The sequence below is a fragment of the Poecilia mexicana genome, unplaced genomic scaffold (genome assembly GCF_051168715.1).
Source record: "Poecilia mexicana isolate PSO_F unplaced genomic scaffold, ASM5116871v1 scaffold_18, whole genome shotgun sequence".
Lineage (NCBI taxonomy): Eukaryota > Metazoa > Chordata > Actinopteri > Cyprinodontiformes > Poeciliidae > Poecilia > Poecilia mexicana.
In genome coordinates this window covers 18,482,901-18,507,950 of record NW_028263387.1, presented here as the reverse complement: position 1 = coordinate 18,507,950, position 25,050 = coordinate 18,482,901, and the positions used below count along the sequence as shown (strand labels likewise).

General features: G+C 39.9%; 1 protein-coding gene across 2 annotated transcripts in view; it reads left to right on the top strand.

Moving 5' to 3' along the window:
* The window catches only part of slc8a4b (solute carrier family 8 member 4b), a 105,587-nt gene that overhangs the window by 43,702 nt on the left and 36,835 nt on the right, over positions 1–25,050 (top strand). For both annotated transcript variants that reach the window (XM_015006087.2, XM_015006086.2), the window contains exons 2-11: positions 4,768–5,012; positions 5,449–5,588; positions 6,458–6,610; positions 6,702–6,929; positions 7,201–7,605; positions 9,512–9,622; positions 9,701–9,853; positions 11,183–11,279; positions 12,295–12,486; positions 13,609–13,801. In XM_015006087.2, coding sequence (XP_014861573.2) covers positions 4,841–5,012; positions 5,449–5,588; positions 6,458–6,610; positions 6,702–6,929; positions 7,201–7,605; positions 9,512–9,622; positions 9,701–9,853; positions 11,183–11,279; positions 12,295–12,486; positions 13,609–13,801 — 1,844 coding nt within the window. In that variant the 5' untranslated portion in view covers positions 4,768–4,840. The remainder of the gene's footprint in view (positions 1–4,767; positions 5,013–5,448; positions 5,589–6,457; positions 6,611–6,701; positions 6,930–7,200; positions 7,606–9,511; positions 9,623–9,700; positions 9,854–11,182; positions 11,280–12,294; positions 12,487–13,608; positions 13,802–25,050) is intronic.

Genomic DNA, 25,050 nt, shown 5'->3' with positions numbered 1-25,050 from the left:
CCACAGGTCCCCACATTTTTCTGATTTTTAATGCAATTTTTTTCTTAAAATTGTCAGAAAACGTTGGGTTTAAGTGACTGCTGCCTCAGCTTCACTTGATGTCTAGCTACAGTCCATCATCAATGCAGCGATTGATAAAAAGTCACGTTTGACATCATACGCGAGCGAAATATCATAAAAATTCCTTACAAAAATCCTAAATTAGCACCATAAAAAAAACACAGAAATATTCACAAAGTCCTGGGTGGAAAAGATGCTCAATATTACCGTGTTCAAAGAAACGCTTATTGAATACTGAAACAAACAGCTATTTTACTGATATTTTAACAATTTGGTGAGTTTTATCAATACATTCTGGCCCTGTAAGAACATTCAGATTTTAGATTCGGCCCAAAATGAATCTGAGTTTGACAAGATGAACTTACCTAAAGATATAGCAGGTATAGCAGTAGAAGAAGCTGAATATTTTTGGTACATAAATTGTTGAAATCTGTTAAGTATGAATAACTCATTGAACACAATCTTAACGTCTGTAATCTGTCTGATCAACATCTTTAAAGACGAGAAAGCGCAGAAAGATTCCCAAAGCCAAACATCTGATCCCAGATTCAAAATGACGAAGAAAAATCAGTGAATAAAACATTCCTGTAGCGCTGAGAGGGACATAAATCCTGATCCATTCACCACTGCTGGGTTTTTTCCTCCTGACGGAGGACAGAGGGAGAAACAGGAGAGTTAAACTATTAATATCACAATATGGTGGACAGGAAAACCCCGAAACGCAGCGCAGGAGAGAAGAGAGGCGACTGAAAGGATAAATACCAGCTGAATCTGTATAAACAAGTCGAATGGAAATGTCATTTAACCCTGAGACATGAGCCCTCTGAGGCTGTTTGTGTGTGTGTGTGTGTGTGTGTGTGTGTGTGAGGCAGAGCAGTGAGGTACAGCTGAGTTGATGTGAATTGACGGCCGCTGTCAGTGCTCTTACTGCTTTCAATAAACAGGTCAAAGCTGGTGTGTGATTTGCTCTACAGAGGCTGTAAATATGCTCCTCGTCCGCCTTCATCTTCTTTTTCATCTGTTTACCGATTCACAAAATGAAGATTTTTTATTGTTTCTTTATTCATATTGTGGCATATTTTGTTTTTATACAAAAAAGTAAGTAACAAGGTTTCAAGCCACATGTAATTTCAGGGGTGCCGGTAATGATTATTTTCATGATTGAGTATTTTAATCATAAAATAAATTCTACATTCTGTAGATTTTTCGTTGAAGCACTTCAGTCTTTTTTTATACAGTATTAGAAACATATGCCATGAAAAATGTGTGTATTTTTGTAAAGTTTTGACTTAATTACTGTGTTGTTCTTTCTGACAGTTTCTTTAAAACTGAAGCATCCATCACCCTGAAATGAGTGAATCTTCATCAGCGCAGACTGAACCTTTGTATAGTGTCTCACCAAACTAAATAATGTAATTATTGATCGTATTCCAGTAGCAGTTTGTTCAAAATTAAGTGAGTGACAGTTATGAGGAGTTTAGGTTGATCTATTCAATGAGGTGAACATCTGGATCAGTGTTGGCTGAAAGCAGCAGCTTGGAGACATATTAGACCAGCACCCTCCCCAGAGATTTAAACGTGCTCTTTCGTGAGCCGACTTCTGCCTGTAATTCACCACACGGATGATTGTTATGTGAAATACTAAAATTGTGATGTTATTTAGCTCACTTTGGATTAGCATAATCCACCATACAGCTCTGGAAAAACTTAAGAGCCCACTGACCCTCATTAGAAACCTCCTGGTTTTTCCAAATATTGATTCCTGAACTCTTCCTGGGTTAAAACATTATTATTGTTGTTTCTAAATGAATATAAACTTTTTTCTTTGTATTAGTTGAGATCTGATAGCACTGCGTCTTTTTTGTTATTGTGTCCATTTCTCATTTTCTGCAAATAAATACAACATTTTTGCTTGGAATTTCGGAGACATGTTGTCAGTAGTTCATAGAATAAAAGAACAATGTTCATTTTACTCAAACATATACATATAAAAAGTAAAATCAGAGAAACTGATCATTTTAAGTTGTCTTTTCATTGTTTCCAGAGCTGTAATTTCTCCCAACTTCAGTAACAAACTAAACACAGAGTGGCCAAATGAACAGAAGCAGCTAAAGGTCTCAGTTTTCTTGTTTTATTTAATTGTTCAACCATGATGTAACTTTAAGAATCTTATTTTGGGGACACTTTACACAAAGCCACTTTTTCTCTCACATCAGCTTGTTGTTTGGCACTACGTCACTTCAAGCTAGCGCTGCATATTGGTAATTTGAAAGGAAGTTAAAATGTGTTGTTCATTTGACTTGGAGGCTACAAAAACAACAAGCCACTCCTGCATGTCATTGTTGTTCTACGCTGTGAAAAGGTGCTTAAATGAGTAGATTTGGACCGTGCAGATAAGAAAGGGACGTATCAGTTTCTGTTAAATCTTGCAGGCTAAGATGCTACAGAAGCATTGACATCACAGAGTAGAAAGGAGAGACGTGAACAGAGCATTGAAGTGACAGGTTGCTGTCGGAGCAGGAAGACCCTGAAGACGGATGAGGACGGGGTGAGCGACCCAACGTTGATGTCACCACAGATGACTAACCACGCTTATTTGCACTTGGTGTTTCTGAGAAAAGCGGGTCAGCAGTTTGAGTCCAGGGTGTTTGAATGTATTTGAGATAATGTCAAAAAGGAAGTGAGGCTGTTTTTCTGTGACTGTGAGCATTTATTTGCCCTGACTTGACCTGACATCTTAAAACGGTTTCTCTCTTAACAGATTAATGAAGAGCCGCTCAGGAAACATATTGCCGTTTTATTTCTGCTTTCCACAGTTTGGCTTCCCAGCGTGAAACCAACCGCGGTCTGCACACAGACACGTCTGTCTGCAATGACCTGTGTGCAAAGAAAGACAAATTTGAAGGCCGTTATTTTCACCAGACTCTGGGGGGAATATTGAAAAATCGATTTTAAAGTTGCGTTTTTCCACCGTTTCTCCGTCTCTGCTAACGCGGCTACGGTGTGGGAAGACATCGAGTCAAAGGAATCCACATGAAAAGTTGACCTCAAACTCAAACTGAGCAGCGAGTTTCTGTTTGCCTTCTTTCTCTCTACAACAAAACAAATCCTCCATGTTTGATGTTCTTAGGCAAATATTAGAACAGTAGGGCTTTTATTTTGGCAAGCTGATTATTTAGGAGCACTATCAGAGTCTGGGGAAAACAGAAAATGATCTAAAAACTGAAAATTATCTAAAATTAGAAAATTATCTAAAAACAGAAAATTATCTAAAAACAGACTTTCTGGCACTTGGAAATGTTGGATCAGAGCTTCTGATTTTATGAAATTCATCCACTGAACCTTTGGATAATCTCTGATTTAGTGAAACACCTTCAAAACATGTAATCCATCAGAATCATCCCTGTGTCTGAACACTGATTCACATATTCTCATCTGGATTTTCATCTGGACTTTGACTAGGCCATTCTCACACATGAATGCGAGTTAATCCAAACCATGTCATTGGATAAACTATAGATTAATCCGATGATGAATCGTGTGCAAACTTTTAAACATTTTTCTACTTTATACAATATTGGAAATACATTAAAAGACGCAAATAAACAAATAATTCCTTATCCAATAACAAAATAAACATTTTATCGCTTAAAATGCAAATCAGTTTTATTTTCTATAGTTTGATAATTTGTAGCAAAAAATACCTCTACCATCAACATGTGAAAATCTCACCTCTTTCTGCTTGACTTATCAATACAGGGTAGGATTGATCTATTGATTATTTATTTGATTAAGCAATTAATAATTGGACAGCAAAAGGTGCATTTTAAGAGATTTGTCTTTTTCGCTTGTTTTTGCAGAATTTGAAACAGGTGAAGCTGAAACTATGACAACTGAGAGGTTTTGGGTACAAGAGAAAGTTTTTACAGATAATTTAAAAAAATATTTTTTATTAATCTTAATTGGAAAATGTATCTATTTTTTGTTCAGTTTTGGCTTAAGTACTGATTTGAGTTTGTTCAATCTGTAAATGGTCATTTTTTTCAGTCAGTAATTAATTCACTACTTAATTAGTTGACAAAACAAAAGTAACGTCCTAAAGGATAACAAATGACATCTTAAAACTGGTAAACGTTTGGTTTTTCTCCCCATCCTTTAAGGATTGTTAAGGTAAAATTAAAAACATCCTTAAGTTTTGCTTTGCTTATGGTAAAACAAAACAAAAAGTTTAACCAATTTTCCTTCCTGAATGTGAATTCAGCATCATTTTGGCCAGATATTGGGTAACATACATAAAAACAGTTGCGGTCATCTTTGGGTTAAACTGCAAAAACAATGTTTTTATTGTCTCTTTTTGTCCGAGGTAAGAAAATAAAAGAGGATTAATATTTTTTATCTGTGCTTTCCAGGACCTCAGGCTCAACAAATCCACTGAAAGCTCAAACGGTTATTATTTGTAGGTCCATTACAGCTGCAGGCCACGACTTTAATAGAGTTTACATCACGTCTAAAGAATCTCTCTAATTTTCTCCCATGTAATGACCCGCCTTTTATTGCTTTTTCATTTTATGTGCCTGAATCCACCTTAAATCACCTTCCAACTATTCCCCTAAAAGACGGATGGATGTAGAGCGGAGCTTCAGTAGTATGTTGTTAAACACGTTGTCCTGTAATAAAACCGAAGCTTTTCTCTCTGCCGTCCTGCAGGTTTGGGACCTCACTCGATTCTGAGCTGACCCTAAGCGAGTGATTAAACGTCGGGCCGGATGCTTCAGTAACAATGGCTCCTGCGGCCATGCCTGTCCATACATCTGCCTTCGTCTCCCTCCGCCCCTCCTCCTCCTCACTGCTCTTCCTCCTCATCTTCCTCACTGTGCTGATCTCATGCGCGGCTCCGGCCCTTGCAGAGTCTTCAGGGAACTGTACGGCCAGCGGAGACCCCTGTCAGGAAGGTGGGCCACTGATATATTTTATATAAACTCCAGTTCAGTTGAAAAAGTGAAAGAGTGACACAACCTTGTAATGTTTAAGCAGTTCCTATTACACAAAAATTCACATTTTGTACATTTTAATGCTTCCATTTGGGTCTCAACTGCTTCTAATATCAGCCCCCAAAAACCCACTCAGCTGTTTTTCTGGCAATAAGTTAATGAGTTGTTTCAAAAACCTTTAAAATGTAACATCACAAATCAGCAGGCAATGCATGGTTACCTAGCAACCCCAGCAGAATTCCGCCCGTTACTTAGCAACCCCAGCGGAATTCCGCCCATTACCTGGCAACCCAAGCTGAGTTCCAACACGTTTGGTCAGTTGGTTTTCCCGCTGTATGCGCTGTACAATGTCTGCTGGTAAAGACAAATTGTTTTAATTTTTGTTTTTGTGTTTCAGGAGTGGTACTTCCTGTTTGGAACCCCCAGAACCCGTCAGTGGGAGACAAAGTGGCACGGGCAATTGTTTACTTTGTGGCACTTATTTACATGTTCCTGGGCATGAGCATCATAGCGGACCGGTTCATGTCGTCCATAGAGGTACGTTACTCATTAAACACTCGTGTCCACTAGAACCGGGCAGATTGATCCAAAAATATTGATAAACTTGGTATCAGTACCAGATTGATACTAACATGGCAAGATCAATACTTTTGTTTCAGATTTTGTCTAAATGTTATTTTATTTTTGCAGCATTGCTTCTCAAAAGTTCCTCAAAAAAGATTTTGCTTTGATTTGTTCTCAAATTCTAATTTTTTCATTTAGGAAAGACTCACACAAATTTGTTTTGTTTATCTATTTTTCTGTTTATCATGTTAACATGTTGTGAAAGTATTTTGTAGACACCAATGAACTTTGTCCAAATTCCATCCTAGGATTTAACAAAATATTTCACAGTTAAAACGAAGGGTGCACCGATTGCAGTTTTCTGGCCGATTGCCAATTACCGATCATTAAAAAACCCTTAATCTACCGATTCTAATTTTGGTCAAAAATATTATTTTTTTTGTCTGAAATGTTGTTAAATACAGCAAGAATGTTGCTGAGTTTGTGACAGTGGAGTGACTGTTGTTAGCTGGAAACATGCAGAAATGACCTGGTGGCTGATTTTTAGACGTTTCCCAAAGTAGATAAAATCAGGACACATATAAATATCAGCTGATCACCGATCTCCCAAAATTAAGAAAATTGGCATAAATAAATTGGGGTACCTATTAAGAAAATACAAAAGCCAGAAGTTTGACGATTAATAAAAAGTATTGGTATTGGTGTCAATATCAGTGATACTTGTATTTACTTGGTATCAGATCAATACCAACATATCTCACACCTACACTATCCACAGTGCCTTCCACAAAAAGGAATAAACTAAAACAATCTCCTGTTGCTGCCTTTCCTCTTCTCTGCAGGTCATAACGTCCCAAGAGAAGGAGATCACAATAAAAAAGCCAAACGGTGAAACCACTACGGCTACGGTGAGGATCTGGAACGAAACCGTTTCCAATCTCACGCTCATGGCTTTGGGCTCAAGCGCTCCTGAGATTCTGCTGTCAGTTATTGAGGTAAGTCCGGGTCGAGGTCGGGAGCTGCCCAGCAGACCAGACGTTATGAAACCCAGAGCAATAATCCGATTGTCTGACCTCCGACCTGCAGGTGTGCGGTCATGGCTTTGAGGCCGGGTCTCTGGGTCCCAGCACCATCGTGGGCAGCGCCGCCTTCAACATGTTCGTGATCATCGCCCTCTGCGTGTACGTGGTTCCCGACGGAGAGACGAGGAAGATCAAACACCTCCGGGTGTTCTTCGTCACGGCAGCATGGAGCTTGTTCGCCTACATCTGGCTCTACATGATTCTGAGCGTGATTTCTCCCGGAGAGGTGGAGGTGAGGAAGGGTAAAAAGGAGGGCAACGTTGCGCTGATTTAATATTGCATTATTTTAATGTGTTAAAATTAATCGATTAATCGATCTACGTGCATTTTAATTGGTTGAAGTGTGGCAGAAGGAGGCTCCATTCAGGCAACTGCGTGCATATTTATATGTCAAGCTTACAAAGTTGCAAAGTTAGGCATCGTGATTAATCGTGATTAACGGATTGACAGCATTTGTAAAAAAAATAAAACTAAATTTCCCCCTCGTCTTTTCTCTTCTGCAGGTATGGGAGGCTGTGCTCACCTTCCTCTGCTTTCCCCTCTGCGTCGTCCAAGCCTGGGTGGCCGACCGGCGACTTCTCTTCTACAAGTACGTCCGCAAGCGTTACCGTGCCGACAAGCACCGCGGCATCATCATTGAGACGGAGGGAGATGGAGGGATTGGCGGCATGGACGGAGGAGGCGGAGGAGGAGCGTTGGGTCTGGGTGGATTCACAAAGATGGACATGCTGGAACTAGACGGACAGATCGCGCTGAACTGCCACAGCGGGATGGACGGAGGCATGATGGAGGGGGGAAAGGATGAGGATGATGAGGCCAGGAGGGACATGGCGAGGACACTGAAGGAGCTGAAGCAGAGACACCCAGACAAGGACATGGAGCAGCTGATCGAGATGGCTAATTATCAGGTACATTCTCATGTTTTAGACATTAATTTAGACATTAAGAAATAGTAGAGATTTGTAGCTTGACTCTTGAGAAGCTGCTAGCTTGACTCTTGGGAAGCTGCTAGCTTGACTCTTGAGATGCTGCTAGCTTGACTCTTGAGAAGCTGCTAGCTTGACTCTTGAGAAGCTGCTAGCTTGCCTCTTTATTAGGTGCTAGCTTAACTTTGATCAAAAAAGAAAAAAGCGTCCAATGACGTTCTAGTATCTCATTGGAAATGATACCCATCTGTGTCTCAGAGTTTTAAATTTACTTTTTGAAATGAGGCCTACGGACCAGCTGCTTTAGGAGATGCTATGTGAAACTATTTATAGCACTGATGTTTTATAGTACTTATGTTACTGATTGCTATTGTTAAAACACCTACTATTGGCCTCCACCTAAACTGCTGCAGATTGATTTAGGATTCAGCTGCACCGCGTTGCCTAAACCTACATTAATTACATTGTTCCCAGCCAACAGAGAGTCAATTTAATGTAATGATCTTCACTTCTAGGATAGCCAATTTGTCCATTTTCAATTTGGGAGGTCGTTAAGGTTACTATTCAACCATGCAGTTTTATTGAAATCAGTGCCTTTGGATTGATAAGCATCATTAGCTTTAAATTTCAGAGTGAAAAGTCTGGTGCTTCATGAAGGAGGTAAAAGTCAAGCCCACTAAAGAGTTTTGAAAATGTATTTTCCCCATAAAGATTTCTTCTGTTTTTGTTTACAGCCACACACAAAATGTTTCACAGCATCTCAGAGAATAAAACATTAAACAGGCAGAAAAAAGTGGTTCTAGTGTGACGATCTGGCGGTAATTTATGGAGGCATGAATTTTTCTCTCTACCAGAAAATCCTGAAGGGGATTAGGTGCATTTGGACCGAATGCATTGCAAAGAACCTCAGCAATTCTGCTTCTGAATGGCTAAAAAAATATTTTTGGAGAGGTCTAATTAAGGTTCTGACCTCTTATAAACTGTTTATGCTCAAATCTATTTAATTTAGGATAATTCTGTAATAGAAAATGGGCAAAAGATCCTCCACTGATGTTAAATACTTACTCAGATTTAACACTTATTAGGCTCATAGGTGACTAGTTTTTCCTTTTGGGAAAGGTTCGTTTGGATATTTTCTTCCATTTAAAACTAATTTTTCCATTACTGCAGTCAAATCTTGGGGGAAAACATTTTCTTACTGTCAATGTGAAACTCTACAACACGATCTAATTCCTTTGGGATGATTCAAATTTCTTTTAGGACGAAAAGAGGAATATTCTTATGAAACTTGTTTTTAGTTCATTTTTTATTAGCTCATTTAACTGAGTCAAACTTTCCTATCTGTGCTTGTAACTTTATCAAAACAGGTTTCTAATAAATGAGATCATGGACCCATAAATAGAATGAAAAAATAAAAAGTAATTTAACTAAGCTCATCTTTGTTTTAATTTTTTTTTATAAATTTGATGATCTACTTTAAATATCTACATGAATGAATATTGTTGCCTTCCTTAGTCATTTTTTGTTAAAATCACTGTTGGTCATTATTTTTAGAAAGGCGATGGTATGTAATCTAGATGACGATTTTTTTAAAAAAGGAAGGTTTTCTTTTTATTTTTTTGTATTTTCTGTTTTAAAAATAAAAAGTTAATTGGAGAAAGTTTGCAAATTTAGAGTTAAGCACATCAGCACTACTCTTCTGCCCTTTTAGTCACATTTATTGATTATTTCTGTGTTTGGTCATGATGGATTATTTGTGCTTGCAACAAATAAAAGATTTAAATATGTAACTAAAAAAATTGTTTTCTCTCTTCTGCTCAAACAGAAGTTTAATCATATCCAGTTATCTACAGTTATCTGTTTGGTTATTGATTGTGTTTCTGATCAGGTTCTGATGCAGCAGCAGAAGAGCCGAGCGTTTTACCGCATCCAGGCCACCAGGATGATGATCGGAGCTGGAAACATCCTGAAGAAGCACGCCGCCGACCAGGCTCGCAAGGTGATCATCTGTGACCTTTAACCTCTTACCGTCTGCCGTCGGGCAGCCTTTCAGCTGTTTTTTCACTTTGCTCTTCAGGTGGTGAGCAGCAACGAGACGCAGACCCAGGAGGACGACCCTCACACCATCAGGATGGAGTTTGAGCCGTCTCTGTACCAGTGCTTCGAAAACTGCGGCTCCCTGAATCTGACCGTAGCCAGACACGGAGGAGACCCCGGAGTCACTGTCAAAGTGAGTTTCTATTAGAACAAATTAATCCCAGTCCGCTGGGATTAAAACTCTTGTGGGTGCGGAGGCTAACAGACGTAACGAGAAATAAAAGCAGGCACCTGGGGAAGCGACCGCTCACATCTCCAGCACATCTGATCTCTCTCCTGAAGTGTTTTCACCTCCAGCAGACGTGGAAATCCTTGTCTTCCTTTCTAATCGGATGCTGTTGTGATGCTCAGATGATAGAGGAGCTATGAGGCGAGCTGGGAGAACGTTTTCCTCTGTTGTTTTAGAAAACCTCGTCCTTTAGCAAAGGCTGCTTCATCTCAGCGCTGTCTGCGGTGTTTGAAATTTTCTTCTTGCATATAAATGCTGCTGTTTTCAGTCCTTAGGGAAATTAAATGTCGTTACTCTCACCATCCAAGTATCTTCAGACAGACTTTGGTGATGGAAGGGTTTCCAGTAGCAGTCAGTGTTGCAATTAATCTGAAGAGGCCTCTGACTCAAGGCTGTCAGCACATCCTTAAAAAGTCTTACATTCATTTAAATTAAGACCCTGCAATGACTTAAATTCATTAGAAAATAATGTATATTAGCCTTAAATAATAGCAGGTCTTAATTTTTGTAGTAGCAGAAATATTTAACCTTCCAGTTTTCATGAAATGAGTGGATGATATTGGCTCCAAGTAAACACTAATGGGTTTTCTAACTCCTTGTTGTCAAGCAGTGATGCTAATCATCCAACAGCAACTGAGATCGTTGGGTGATGATGAGAAATAGTAGAGATAAACTTGACATAAATCAGAATTGTTTTTGTGTTGGAACTACATCTGCAGCGTTTTTGTCTACCAAAAAATTACCAAAAGGATTAATCTCTTACATTTTCATGTATGAAACCAGCAGCCTGCATGTCTGGAAACTTTGAAATATTACCGAGCCTCGGGACAGGACCAGAAATATCTGAATAGGTGTTTTTGAAAATAAATTAAGCTCAGAGTCTCTCTAAGAGCATACACGTTTCATGAAGAGCTAAAAATAGGAATAAATTACCGCAGTCACACTCACTTCAGCTTGTCCTGCGAGCAGAAACCGGCTTTCAGGGTCGCTCTGCTCGTTTCCTGGTTTTAAAGTTCGCTTTCGTATGAAGTCTCAGATATGAATGGAAGAAAATGTGGAGAATATTTTATTGTGCCATCTTCAAAGAATTAATGATTGAGTTGCATCTGACCACAAGGCTTCGTTTAATGAAGCCGTCTCTCTCCTTTCTGTTTAATCTGCCCTCTTCATGTATCTGCTATCGTTTATCTCATCCCTCTTTTTCTTGTCTTCCCTCTCTGCGCTCTGCCCCAGGTGGATTATCGCACAGAGGACGGCACGGCCAACGCGGGCTCAGATTACGAGTTTGCTGAAGGAACGCTGCTGTTTAAGCCTGGAGAGACCCTCAAAGGTAAAGAGTGACATGAGCAACCACGACATGTTTTCAAAAGCGGCGTCACTGAGACAGCAGACGTCATCTGCAGCCCTGCAGGGCAACTGCATGTGCTGTTTACCACACTGAGTCTGCAAAACAAAACAGAACAAACTGGTCCAAACAGTTCACATCCAGATGCATGAAATCAGTTTGCATCAGACTCGAGCTCAAATCAATACAGTTTCTTTCAATAAAATCCCAGTTAGATTCAGATCCAGTGGGAAAAAAACAACAATTTCTCACCCAGAGAAAGCATGTGGCGACAGTGGAGAGGAACCACAGTATAAAAATCCCAGAAAACCAGGGAGAACTTTCTACAGTGGACAAAAAGGTTGGAAAGAAAGAAGAAAGTGTCATATTTTTACTAAAAACGTTTACTGCGATGTTTTACTTTTCTTTACTGACTTGATGATGTAACAGTTTAATAAAACAAATGAAGTAGTCAGGTGGAAACTATTCCAGAGCCAAAACCTAAGGGTTTGCCCTGTAAAATAAATATTTGTCAAGTGTTTATTGAAAAAAAAAGGAAACATTTTAGTCAGTTTGGAGCAATAAAAGTAAAATTTAAATCATTTTGTGTTTGGAGATGGATATATGTCACCCTTGTGAGTGTAAAAGTGTGGTTATTTGAAGATGAATACAAATTAAAAATACAAAGCTTTCATCTGCATCAACTGAGGGCCAAACAAAATAGTTCCCAGGCCACATTTTGGACGGATCTGTAAAATCTCAGAGCTCTGCTCTGAACCTCACTGGAAACCTCCCGGTTATTCCTCCAAATACTGATTTCTGAAATAAAAACTGAGCACCAAAGTTTTTCCTGTCCAGGCAGGAGACACAGCTAAGCTCAGAAGCACGGAGCGAGGTTCACTTTCTAGAAACAGAAACAGCATCAAATTAATGAAGAGTTTTATCTGTGAGGCAGCGAACACAGACGATCCGGGTCAGGAGCATCATCTGATGTCCCGATGACTGCTTTTGTTTTCTCTAGAGATTACCGTCGGCGTCATCGACGATGACATCTTTGAGGAGGACGAGTATTTCTACGTTCACCTCAGTAACCCCCGCGTGGTCGGCTGCCCCGAGATCGGCGCCGCCCCGTTGGACGCCAGCGCCGCCCCGAAGGCCGTGCTGGGAGAAAACCACACGGCCACAGTGACCATCTACGACGACGACCACGCAGGTGAGACTAGGCTTTAACAAACAAAGGTAAGACAGGTTTTAATCAATCACACTGAAAGCTCGCCGAGGTAAAAAAAGACCAATATGCCCTCCGGTAGTCAGATTATTGATATTTCTATTCTAAATGTGTTGAAATTCTGCTGCAACGACCAACAAGAATCCACTTTTACATATCAGTGATAAACTTGCCTTTCCTGCTGTTGATGTGTCCAATCCTCAAGAAAATGGAAAAGCACATATTTTCTTTCATATTCTTGATATCATCCAGCATTGTCTCTCTAAAGCTTCACAGACCCATCAGATCGGTGCAAAGTGCTGTTCGACCCAATCAGCTCTGACGTGTTTCTGGAACCGCTTTAGAAACATCAACACGTTTAGAGGCTATTTTAGCGTCGAATATGCTAAAGCGCCTTTTAGCGCTACTTAAACACAACAACAGTCTTTCCTAACGTCCCATCAGAACGTGTTTTAACCCTCGTCGGCAGGAAGCCGTCGCAGACGACACGGTTTTACAGGCCAGCTTTGCGGTACCGTAATCCCGCCACACTTTGCTCCATCTGAAAAATCCCAACAGTTTCTGGAAGAGGAGACGTTGCACTTTCCAGCGTTTTATTACGGTAATGTCACTCCCGCCATTTCAAGATGTTTTACTTCCGTTTAATCTGAAGAAACTTTCTTAATAGATGGTAAATAGTGAAAAATAACTGCTAGATATTGAAAGTTCCAGTTGTTATGGAGAATTGGGCAAAATTATTTACTCACAGGGCATTTAAAGAGCTTCATAGAACTAGAATAAGCAAAAATATCCGGATGGAGATTTGAAACGTAGGTTAAGCAAATGCTAACCCCCAGTGGGTTTAGATTAGAGAAGCAGTTCTGTCATCCATTATGCTGTTTATTGACGCTGCTTGTGCGTCAGATTTACAGATGTACCAGAAACATGCAAATACAAATGTTCCGGCCGGAAAAAAACCTGATTTAAATCTATATAATTAACTAATCAAAATTAAATCTTTAAAGCCCCAGCCCTGAATAAAAATGTTAAATGGATACGAAGTCTTGATTATTTAGAGTTTAATTTTCCTCTCTGTGTAGGCATTTATCTGCCCCATCCTGTCTCCAGGTATCTTCACGTTCGAAGGCGCCAGTCAGAGGGTGAGTGAGAGCGTGGGCGTGATGGAGGTGAAGGTCCTACGGACGTCGGGGGCCCGCGGTCTGGTCGCCGTCCCCTATCGGACCCTGGACGGGACAGCTAAAGGAGGGGAGGACTACGAAATGGCTGCTGGAAAGCTGGAGTTTCAGAACGATGAAACCATGTGAGTTCATGACATCTGCTGAGTTTTTAAACTTTCTTTTCTTTTCATTTGTTAAAACTAAACTTAACAGAAACATTTCCCTGTAAAAGCTGAGTATCGGTGTAATAACCCTACTGTTTATAGTGTGCTTGTCGTGATTAAACACCTGCGCGCGCACACACACACACACACACACACACACACACACGCACACACACACACACACACACACACACACACACACACACTCAGAGTTTCTCCAGCCAGCGTCCTTGGGCACATGCATTTTTAATCTGCTGATGTTAGCAGTGTTAAATTGACCAACACATAAAGCAACTGGGACTGCAGTTTCCTTGGGGCCTGCGGGGCTCATAAAGTTTCCTCTTCCTCTCTGTGTGTTCGCAAACAGAGAGCGGGACATCACAGCCGACTCTCGCTCACGGTGTTGAAGGTTAAAGGTTTATAAACGCCTCGTTACTATTTGTACGAGGTGTACAAATAGTACACCTCGTACTCCCTGTACGAGGTGTACACCTATTTGTACACCTCGTACAAATAGGTGTACTATTTGTACGAGGTGTACAAATAGTACACCTCGTACTATTTGTACGAGGTGTACAAATAGTAACGCCTCGTACAGCTTGTTTAAATAGCTTTAAACAAGCTGTTTAAAGGTAACAGCTTGTTAGTTTAGTTCTGCGTTTCCCTGAAAGAAAGAAAGAAAGAAAGAAAGAAAGAAAGAAAGAAAGAAAGAAAGAAAGAAAGAAAGAAAGAAAGAAAGAAAGAAAGAAAGAAAGAAAGAAAGAAAGAAAGAAAGAAAGAAAGAAAGGGAATATTTACTGAGGGCTGTTTAACTTTTAAATTGTTCCAAAACCGTTCCTTCATCGATGTAAAGGGCCAGCGTTACGTAAAATCCACTTTTTGGAGTTTTACATCATGTCGGAAATTTATTCCCTCATCAAAAACATCCATGGGGTGCTTTGTTTGAGAAATCCTTTAATCTCCATGGCAACCATTCAGCTGTGGGGGGAGCTAGAAGCTAGCTGGCCAGCTAGCTCTAGAAGCTAGCTAGAAGTTCATGTAAGGTGAAAAAATGAGACGAAGTTGCTCAGTTTTTTGTCAGTCAGTCCGTCCTCTGATATCAGAGCAAAAGGGACAGCAGCTGATTTTCAGACGTTTGTGGAGGAGATCGGTTTGCATGGAAATATCGGCTAATCAACAAAATGCACCAGTAAAAATGAGCTCAACTGGAGTTAAACTGAGGAATGCTGGAGAAGCGCAGTTAAAGAAAAGAAATGTCCAGTCCGTAAGGCAGTTTGTGACGTTAATTTATTCAATGCAAAGCAACAAATCAGTGCTGGAATATCCCGATTTAACAGCTGAACCTTCTGGGTTTGATTATTTGTTGGCTCTAATCGGAATATAAATCTTTTCCCATCTTTGCATGAAGTGATTGAAGCAGCGTTTGGTGGGCTTTAGCTCCACTGTGAAGGCCGCTGCAGCCTTCTCATCCTCCAGTCCAAATCATTTCCTCAGATTTGAGCATCTAATTATTTTAATATGATCTTAATTTTAAATTGCTGCTGTGTTTAATGTACAGAGACAGACATCTGCTGGTGTAACTATCTCTACTGTTGTTAAAAAAAACACATTTATGTCCTCTAATTAGGGACTCTAATTGAATTATTTCACCGTCGCACCAGAGATTGATGAGTTAATGTCCTGAAATCAAACAGACGCAGGCAGGAACGTTTCTCCAGTCAAACTGTGATTTTTGATGAGCCTGTTTGCATTTTCTCTCCTGTTTCTCGGCTCATTCTTTGATAAACAGAGAGGATAGTTTGGGCTAAAAGATGAGGGACAGAAGCTGGGAGCTGCTTAGGAAAGCTTAAGGTAGATGCTTAAGGAACAAAGACGGATCAATATTCTGCCGTTTTCATGTAAAGGAGCTGGAGTAAGAGGAGACCTCAGCAGGATATCGATTCATCCCTCCAGTCGTCTCTCTAATCTCTGCGCCTTTTTGTGGCTCAATTCCCTTCATGTTTGTCTTGAGTTTCTGTGTTTGGCCGTTTTAAGCAGCAACGTGTTCGTCTTCTCACTCCCCTCGCGCTTCGGTCCGATCACCAGATGTGGGGATTAAGGCGGATACGTTCACACGGCAGGTCTAGACACTGCATTAAATCCTGTTATTTCTTGCGTGGTCGTTCATACTGATCATTAAATGCGACTTCTGTTCAAACCCGAATGCGCAGAAGAAGAACGTAGACGCCACACAGCAGCGCTCTGTTCATGGAACTAACTGATGCTGCTGATTATGGATCGATTTTTTATTTTTTTTCCATTGAAATGTTTCACATTTGTTTACATATCTGAACATTTAAACATCTCACAACACAAAACTTTTGCTTGAGATTTGAGTTTGAGTTTTGTCCTACCTGGTATGTCTAGTTTTTCCTCGATTTGTTCTCGCTGTCTTTTGTCTTGAATGTTGTCCATTTCATCCACTTTTCTAACATTTGTGTTTGCTGAAGTCTCAATCGATGTGTCAGTTTTTCCATAAAGTAGATTTCTTCTATTTTTTGCAAGCTATTAACATTATCTTTATCAGTTACCTGTCTTTCACCCTTACATTGATATTGTTAAAATTGCAAAGATACAGTACCATGCTGCTCATAGGAATATTATATCCAAGAATCTTCTTCACTGTTTCATGCATATTTTTCCAAAATTGGACAATTTTAGGACAGCTCTAAATTATGTGTGCATGATTGGCTTTCATTGATCCACAGCGATTTTGAGGGACCTCTACTGGTAATGCCTGAAACAAATATAATAGTTTTGCTTGCATATTCATTTTAATAATATCAATTCTTGAATTCAGATGTAAAGGCAAAGTAGCCCATCTATCTATATCTTTTTGCATCTCTTGGCTTATTTTATCGTAATTTGCTTTGTACAGCAAAGACAACCCTTTAGTAATGTTAACCCCTTGATATTTAATTTCCTTCATATTCCATTTGATGGGAAATGACTCCTGTATTTCTTTTGTTGGGATGTAATTGAGTGTTGGAATTTGTGTTTTGGTGACATTAATTTTATATCCCGAAAGATAACCATACTTTCCAAAAACATTAATCAGCTCTGGTAGAGATTCATTTGGCTGTTCAAGAAAAGTTACATCGTCTGCAAAAAGCCCTATTTTATGTTCCTCTCCATTTTCTATAACTCCCTTAATTTTATCGTCTTGTCGTACTGCTTGTGCCAGAGGCTCTATAAAGAGGTGTAGGTGATAGAGAGCACCTCTGTCTGGTTGATCTTTGTATGTTGAATTTATCAGCCAGGCTTCCATTTACTTTGATTCTCGCTGTGGGGTGTTGATATAATGTCTTTACACACTGTATTGATTTATTGCTGAATCCAAATCGTTCTAACGATTTATATAGAATTTCCCAATTTACCAAATCAAATGCTTTTTCTGCGTCAACACTTACTAGTATAGTACCTTGTATGGATCGATTTTAGAGTTTATTCAGCTTTAGGAGCCAAAAGGATCATCACAGAATTATAACAAGACGAAGAATAAAAATAAAAAAGCACAACTGGCTTAGAAACAGCCTTTTGTGGAGCATCGACTTGACCTTCTGCAGAGGAATCTGTTTGGATGCAGTCAAAGCTGATGGTGCGTTCGCACCAAAGGAGTCACGCGTGTCAGAAACGCGTTCAACGCTTTAAGTTTGACACGTTTGCACTTTGAATACAGACGTTTCACATTTTGTTCTACACTTAGCTTTTCACGCGTCGGGTTTACATTCAAAGTCTTATGAGGGGCGCGTTCAGATCGCGGCTCGTTCTCTGATATTATGAATTATTATTATGAATCGCATAATCAGACACCAAGCTCCAGTTAACTGTCGCTTTCTCCATCGTAGCTCACCGAAGCTAAATTAATCGTCTGCAGAGCATGAAGTTAAGAATCGTTCTCCTCGGGTCACTGCTGCGGCGTTTGGGTCGTAGTTGGGTTGTAATGAAATGAGAGCAGTGAATGTTCTGACTCTACGGTCATTCAGTGGCGATCCAGCTGCAGGGTAAATACAGAGTTAAACACATATGGAGGCGATCTGAGAGCTGTTTTTCTATTGCATCATTTCTTTCCATGATTCAAAATAAAACTGCTGCATAATAGTACTGTGTTGATTTTAATTATGTAATTATCAATAAATTTTTATTGGTTGTTAGGTTTGAGGTTTTTTTTGTGAGATTTTAATCTTTGTTTTCTTTATTTTGGTTAGAATTTTAAGATTTTTTGGTTTAATTTTTCTTTCCTTTATTTTAGTCATTATTTTTAGTTTTTCTCTTCAATGTATTTTTTTCTCATTTCTTCATCTTTTTGTTTTTTGTTTCCTTTCATATTTTTTGTTTCCTTTTTTTTTACCAATGTTAACAGATTTTTCATATATTTTCATATATATTTTAATGTTTAATGTTTTTCTTTTTGTTTCTTTCAATATTTTGTTTTTCTCCTTTCCTCTATTCTTTTGTGAATATTTATTTTATACCATTTTTATGAACAAATATTTTCATACCTGTTTCTCTTCCTGCCTGCCTTCCTGTGTCGAATATTTTTATATTTTCTGCCGTTCAGTCTGAGTTTTCTCAGTCTCGCTTCTCTTCCCTCCTTCACCTTTACTTCCACCTTGCTGTCAGTTTATACCTTTCCCTAATTTGCATTTTCTCCCCTCTTCCTTTAACCTTTGCATATTTACACTGTCAGACTTCCTTCCCTCTCACCTTCCTCTCCCTAGCACCTCATTTCTCATCTCTTCACCTTCTGCTATTTCTGATGTCATCTTCCCTGACTCTGTTTTTAGTTCTCAAACTTTGCCTTCAGTGATTTATTCAGCTAACATTTAGGGCAGATTTTAGTTTTTTTTTTACAAACATATAGAAACTGAAGTAAACCAAACAGATTTCTTCCGTTTAAAACTCAGGTTCTTCCACCAACCTGACTCCAGTACATGCATTTTTATCAGGAGATTTAAATGCTGCAGTCAGGAAGCCGGGTTGGAGAGTAGATGTGAAGTGGGGAGTGATCTATTAAGGCGCTGTTTAGAAACTGATAGTATTTTTGGATGTTTATTGGGGAAACGTTGCAACTTGAATCTGCTGTAGTTGACATGCCAGGCCACTGGGTGGCGCTGTGATTTCATCACGTTGGCAAAACACACATGAGCTTTTCAACCTTAGCTTCCACCTCATGTAGAAACTGTAACCCGTCTCCAAAACTAGACATTTATTAAGCTGTAACAGAACTTTATCATAATGCAGGGAGGTGAATATCTTTTCTCGTTGCAGGGATTTCTTTTGAGACCAAAACTGTTTCATTCCTGTTGACATTCAGTTGTTGAACTCTTAATTTGATCCAGTTTTAGATCTTAAATATTTTGCTTCTCAGAGTTTGTTGTTTATTCTGTTCTAATCAAACTCTAGTTCGTTTCCTGGGTTCAATTAAAGTGAACTGAAGATTGGTTTGAATGCATATGTGAATGCGAAGTGGACCAGAGACCGCTCCATAAGAAGGAACCAGACTATAGTACAAGGTATTCTGGGTAAATGCAACCTAAGCAAACACACTAGCTTATCTCTAGTGGGAGAAATGGCTCATGGTCTTCAGCCAAAAACAAATCCTGTAACTAGTAAAACCTGACGCCACTCCATTTTTCTTTACATTTCATGAAGAAGGAAGTTGTGCTCAGCTTCTTCAGAGGATTTTGTTCGGATTCCTTCAGTCATTCTTGGTGCAGCGCCCCCACAGGCGAGGAGGGTAAATAGGTTTTTCAGTTAGTTCGGTTGGTTTGGCCCAGTTTAGTGTGAATACAAACCACAGCAGCTGAAAATGTAACAAATGTTGTTACTTTGTCCCCGAGTTTACCAGACCATCGGGTGTGAAAACGCCCTCAGAGTTCATCTTTCAAATCATAAAATGGTGGCGCAGATCCACACTCTACGTCTACGTGGAAGAAAACATCTTGTTGTTTTCTTTTAGTCACAGGTCAAAGCTCAAGCTCCTTTGAGCAATAAGACATGAAGGAATGCCCCCTGAAAGATGTGTGCAAACAAGCGGTTTAAAACATTCAGGAAATGTCGGTTTGGCCGCTCTGACGAGTTTCCCTTCAGGGTGAAGAAATCCGCTCTGCATCGTCACTTTGAGGAGGAAAGGCTCGACCCTGATGATGAAATCCTGCTGTGGAAACTACGAGCGTGCAGCTTGAAACGTGGCTGCATGAAGAGGCGCTCTCACAGAGACGTAGCGTAGCATTAGCAGGTTATTTAAGGGTTAAGCAGAAGGTGTTTCCTGCTGCTGTGCTCTTTAAGAAGCAGCGGCTTCTCTGAATATCATGAGAAAAATGTCACACTTTGACACGAGAGGCGTCTCTATGGGTGACCTGCGGAGGAGCGGGGGGATTATTCAGGGTCACTCTGGGTGAACCTGTGTGTGTGTCTGTATTTATTCACGAGGTGACCCCACTATGCGCTGCAGGAAGTAATTAATTCTCTCTGTGCTCAGTCAATTAGGGCTTCTTTTATCCATCTCTGGCTGATTCCCCAGCGGGGTCGACGAGCGTCTTAGATTTCAGTGTGGAGCTCTAACTTTGTGTCCTCTGCTCCTTTCTGGCTGTTTTGAATTTATATGAGTGTGTGTGTGTGTGTGTGGGTGTGTGTGCGTGTGTGTGTGTGTGTGTGTGTGTTGGTGGAAAGGGTAAAAGGAATAACTGCGCTGTGTGTGAGATGAAGGGATGCTCTCAGCAGGGTGAGTTTATTCTTAGCCTTCGTCTGACCTGCAACTCGGCTCAGAGTCGCGGCCAAGAACAGGGCAGCAGTGAGCGAGTGTGTGTGTGTGTGTGTGTGTGTGTGTGTGTGTGTGTGTGTGTGTGCATGTGTGTGTGTGTGTGTGTGTGTGTGTGTGCGTGTGTGTGTGTGTGTGTGTGTGCGTCTCCCCTGGCTCCTCATTATGAATTTCAAACAGGTGTCCTCACCAACATGTTCTGGCCAGCCCATTAAACTATGTGATGATTTATGAGAGAATTTCAGGTTTCAGTTTATTGTCGAACAGATTAACCAAAGGTTATTTAGCTTGACGCCTTTACACATTAAGGCTAAAATAATTAATCAAATTAATCAATTATTGGAGTATAAAGACTAAAACCTGCTGTTTGCTGAAAGAACGATGTACTGAAAGCAGTAATAAAGCCATACATGTACAAAAAATGATAGATTTTACATTGAGGATGCATAAAAATCTTCTAGCACGGAGCCAACAGGATTATCACAAAATCATACGTTTGTTTACGGCACGATTTACCGTGTCTGATGCAGAACTACGATGAGCGTCTCACATCACTGACATAAAAGTCGGACAAAATACGACATCACCGTTCAGACGGATATCTGACCATTCTAGTTACACATATGGAAGTGTCTCTGTCGGGTTTGCTGTGTGAACGTAGAACATATTCTGCATGGAAAAAATACCGCCTGCTGAAAACTGGCTAACACCTCAGAGAAGAAAGAAAATCAACCTGATACACTAATGGCTTTACGGAGAACTGCCCTGAATGTTATAAAAGGCAAATGTTATCAACACCTTTTGTAAAATGTTCCAAATATTTATGAAAATGTTCAAAATTAGGTAAAATAACAAAATAATAAACTACACTGCACTGTTCTGTGAATCCTCCTCTTGGCATATTTTTCAGACTGAATGAAGAGAATTTGTTCTCAGTATCTTTCAACTTTAGCTGCAGATGTTCAGATTTAGGTCTGGACTTTGACTGGTCCGCTTTACCGTGTCTGATGCAGAACTACGATGACTAAAAACACACCAGTTTTTAGTCATGCCAGTCTTAACACTTCCTGATATTGAGCTCCATCTCCTGATACTCCCAGTTTCCTGCCGTGTGTTGATGATTACTGTTACTTACTGTTTTTGGTGAAGCTGTCAAACGAGCCGAGATCGTGCACTTAGCTGCTGGTGACGCAGGCGTCAACTCGCACGCTTAAAGCAACACTTTCTCCCTTTGGTGAGACATTTCTGAGAATTAGGAGGAAATGGGAAGGAGGCGATGGGAGCCTGCTGCACGTGTGTGTGTGTGTCCGTGTGCGTGTGTGTGTCGGTGTTTTCTGCTTGTTGCTGTGCTTGTGACGTGTTTGATATTTGCAACCTGTTTCTCCGTCTGTCACCAATGTAGGGTGACTAACCCGAAGCTGTTCCTAAAATAAAACATCTTTTGAACTCCAAATCCCCCAGAGAGAGGCGTGCTGTGCGTACAGCACACAACCGCGCCGCTTTCATGTCTGCGTTTCCTGCGGCTGCTGCACGTGCATCTGTGTGACTCAGCACTTCGCTGCATTTCCATGCAGCCGTGTGTTTTCTAGCCTGTGTGACATCTTCTTCTCTTCTCACCTGCACGCGCTCTAGCGTCTTTAGCATTCCCCCAATGCATGTTTTGTCCTTGTTGCTTATCAGCTGGCTGCATAATGCACAGCATTCAAACAACAGCCTGGATTTGGAGCAGCGGTCGTTTTCCTAATCTGACCGAGCAAACACTGGAGAAAATACTAATCAGGTGCCGTGCATCATAAACATACTTATAATGTGCATTATTTAAAAGTTAGAGGGGATCATTCTGTGATTTGGATGCAAACTAAAGTTGTATGCTAATCTGCTAGCATAGCTAATTTTTTTGTTTAGCCTTTTTTGCAATCAAAATCCCTATTCTAAATTGTACTGCTAATTTAGAAATATCTGGAAGGAATTTTTATGATATTTGCGCTGATGTATGTAGTTTAATGTAACTTTTTATTACTTGCCATATCAGTCACGGACTATAACTTGACATCAAGTTAGGCAGCAGTCACTTGGACCCAATGTTTTCAGCCAATTTTAAGAAAAAATGACAGTGAAAATTGGAAAAAAAATGTTGGGATCTGTTGATTTTGTGTGGATTTTGTATGAATTTAGTAGATTTGTGAAAAACTGGAGGGACTAATTGGTGTAATTTGAAGTCTAAAGAGCCACATAAAAAGCTACGGCGGGCCAGATTTGGCCCCCGGACCTCGAGTTTGACACCTGCGTTTTAGTCAGCGTTTTTCTCTATTGATGTTACAGTTGTGAGGCTATGAATTAAAGTAAAAGGAAGGAAAAAGACATTTCTAATGAAAACTAAGCAGACGTCTGTTTAAAACTCATTCAATCGTTTTTCTAATCCACCTGACTTTCTTCCCGTTTTTTATTGCGAGGAGCAACATGCAGGTGAAAAACAACAGCAGAGGAAAGTTGCACAGAAGAGATTTGGTGGTCAACAAATAATCCATCCAAAGGAAAATCCAATAAAGCTGAAGTCAAAAACACAGAAACAGACCACACATCATCTACTCAGAGGTTCCTATATATTACCTGGCATTTAACTTTCTTCCTGGATCAGCTAAAAATGTTTCACCGCAAGAAATACTTTCATTCCGTTGTTTCAGTTGAGTAATGGTCAGCGGTAGATTAGATCAGCTGGAGGGACAAAGAGACGATTACTCATGGTCTGACAGGGCCGCTGCTTCCTGGACAAATGTTATCTAGATGATGCAGATGGTGCTCAGAAGGATGTGCTACCAATGTTGACCAAGGCTGACTCTGCAGTGGCTCTTTTATTTCATCTGGCATCATCAGGACATGACCAATGATCATCTAGGAGTCGTTTAGGCACATGGTTGAGTTCATATGGCTGCATAAATCTGTGGATTTTATAGCTGAAGGCTAACTGGAATGAAGGTAAATAATGTTTAGCATGAATAATTCTGGAACAAGGGATTGGTGAATATGCAGCTTTTCTGGAAGCCGTTTACATTAAATCCACATTCGCTCATAAATATAGTATATCGCTCAGGATAACAGGATAAAAGTCGTTATCACACATCTACGTACACGTTTGCACTTCTGACTCTCTGGAACCGACTTTTCTCTCATGGTTTCAGTTTTATTGTTGAGTTTTGCTGACCTAGAGAAACTCCTGTTAGTTTATAAATTACAGACTCCTTTGCGTAACACGTTATTGAAGGGGTGTGCATAAGACTGACATAACGCCTGTTATAAACATGACATAACACCTGTTATGAACATGAAGTGTCATTCAGTAAATAATGTCACTTTTAATGCAAAGTTGCTCTAAAACTTGCATAAATCGTCCATTAAAAGTGTAAACTTCATTAAAAGTGACCGAATGACACTTCATGACAACAGTCATAAACATTCGTAAAGTCTCCTTCATGTTCATAACAGGTGTTATGTCCTGTTCATAACAGGTGTTATGTCACGTTCATAACAGGTGTTGTGTCACGTTCATAACAGGTGTTGTGTCACGTTCATAACAGGTGTTGTGTCACGTTCATAACAGGTGTTGTGTCACGTTCATAACAGGTGTTGTGTCACGTTCATAACAGGTGTTGTGTCACGTTCATAACAGGTGTTGTGTCACGTTCATAACAGGTGTTGTGTCACGTTCATAACAGGTGTTGTGTCACGTTCATAACAGGTGTTGTGTCACGTTCATAACAGGTGTTGTGTCACGTTCATAACAGGTGTTATGTCACGTTCATAACAGGTGTTATGTCACGTTCATAACAGGTGTTATGTCACGTTCATAACAGGTGTTATGTCACGTTCATAACAGGTGTTATGTCAATACAAATACAGTCAATAACCAAAACTTCAACACGGATATTTTGAAAGTTTACAAGCTGAGGAGCATACTGAATACTTGTATATTTCTATATATTAAATCTGAAATAAATCAGAATTATTTCAGATAAATCTGAAATAAACAGAAATGTTTATATTTTCTGTGTATCGAGGGTCAGTTTGCATTTGGAGTTGAGTTTTACTCTCTGATGTCTGGTACCAGACTAACAGCTTGTTGCTTGACAGAAACCATTTTTATCTCCTCCATTTCTCTCGCCTCTCAACCCGAGGATTCCTGCGTCTCTATTTCTTTCTTCTCTCTTCAACTCATTGTTTGTTGCCTTAGCAACTTTTGATTCCTCCCTTCATTGCTCCACAAAGACGAGGCAACAAAAAATAAAATTATCTGCGTAGGATAAAGGAAGGGCCCTCGTGGTGTACTCATTTGTTTTTCTGCTGTCTCTGCTGGAGGTTTGAATAAGAACTGTGTGATTACGTCCCACATTATTTCTCACCGTGTTTAGCTTTTAGTCTGAAGCATTTG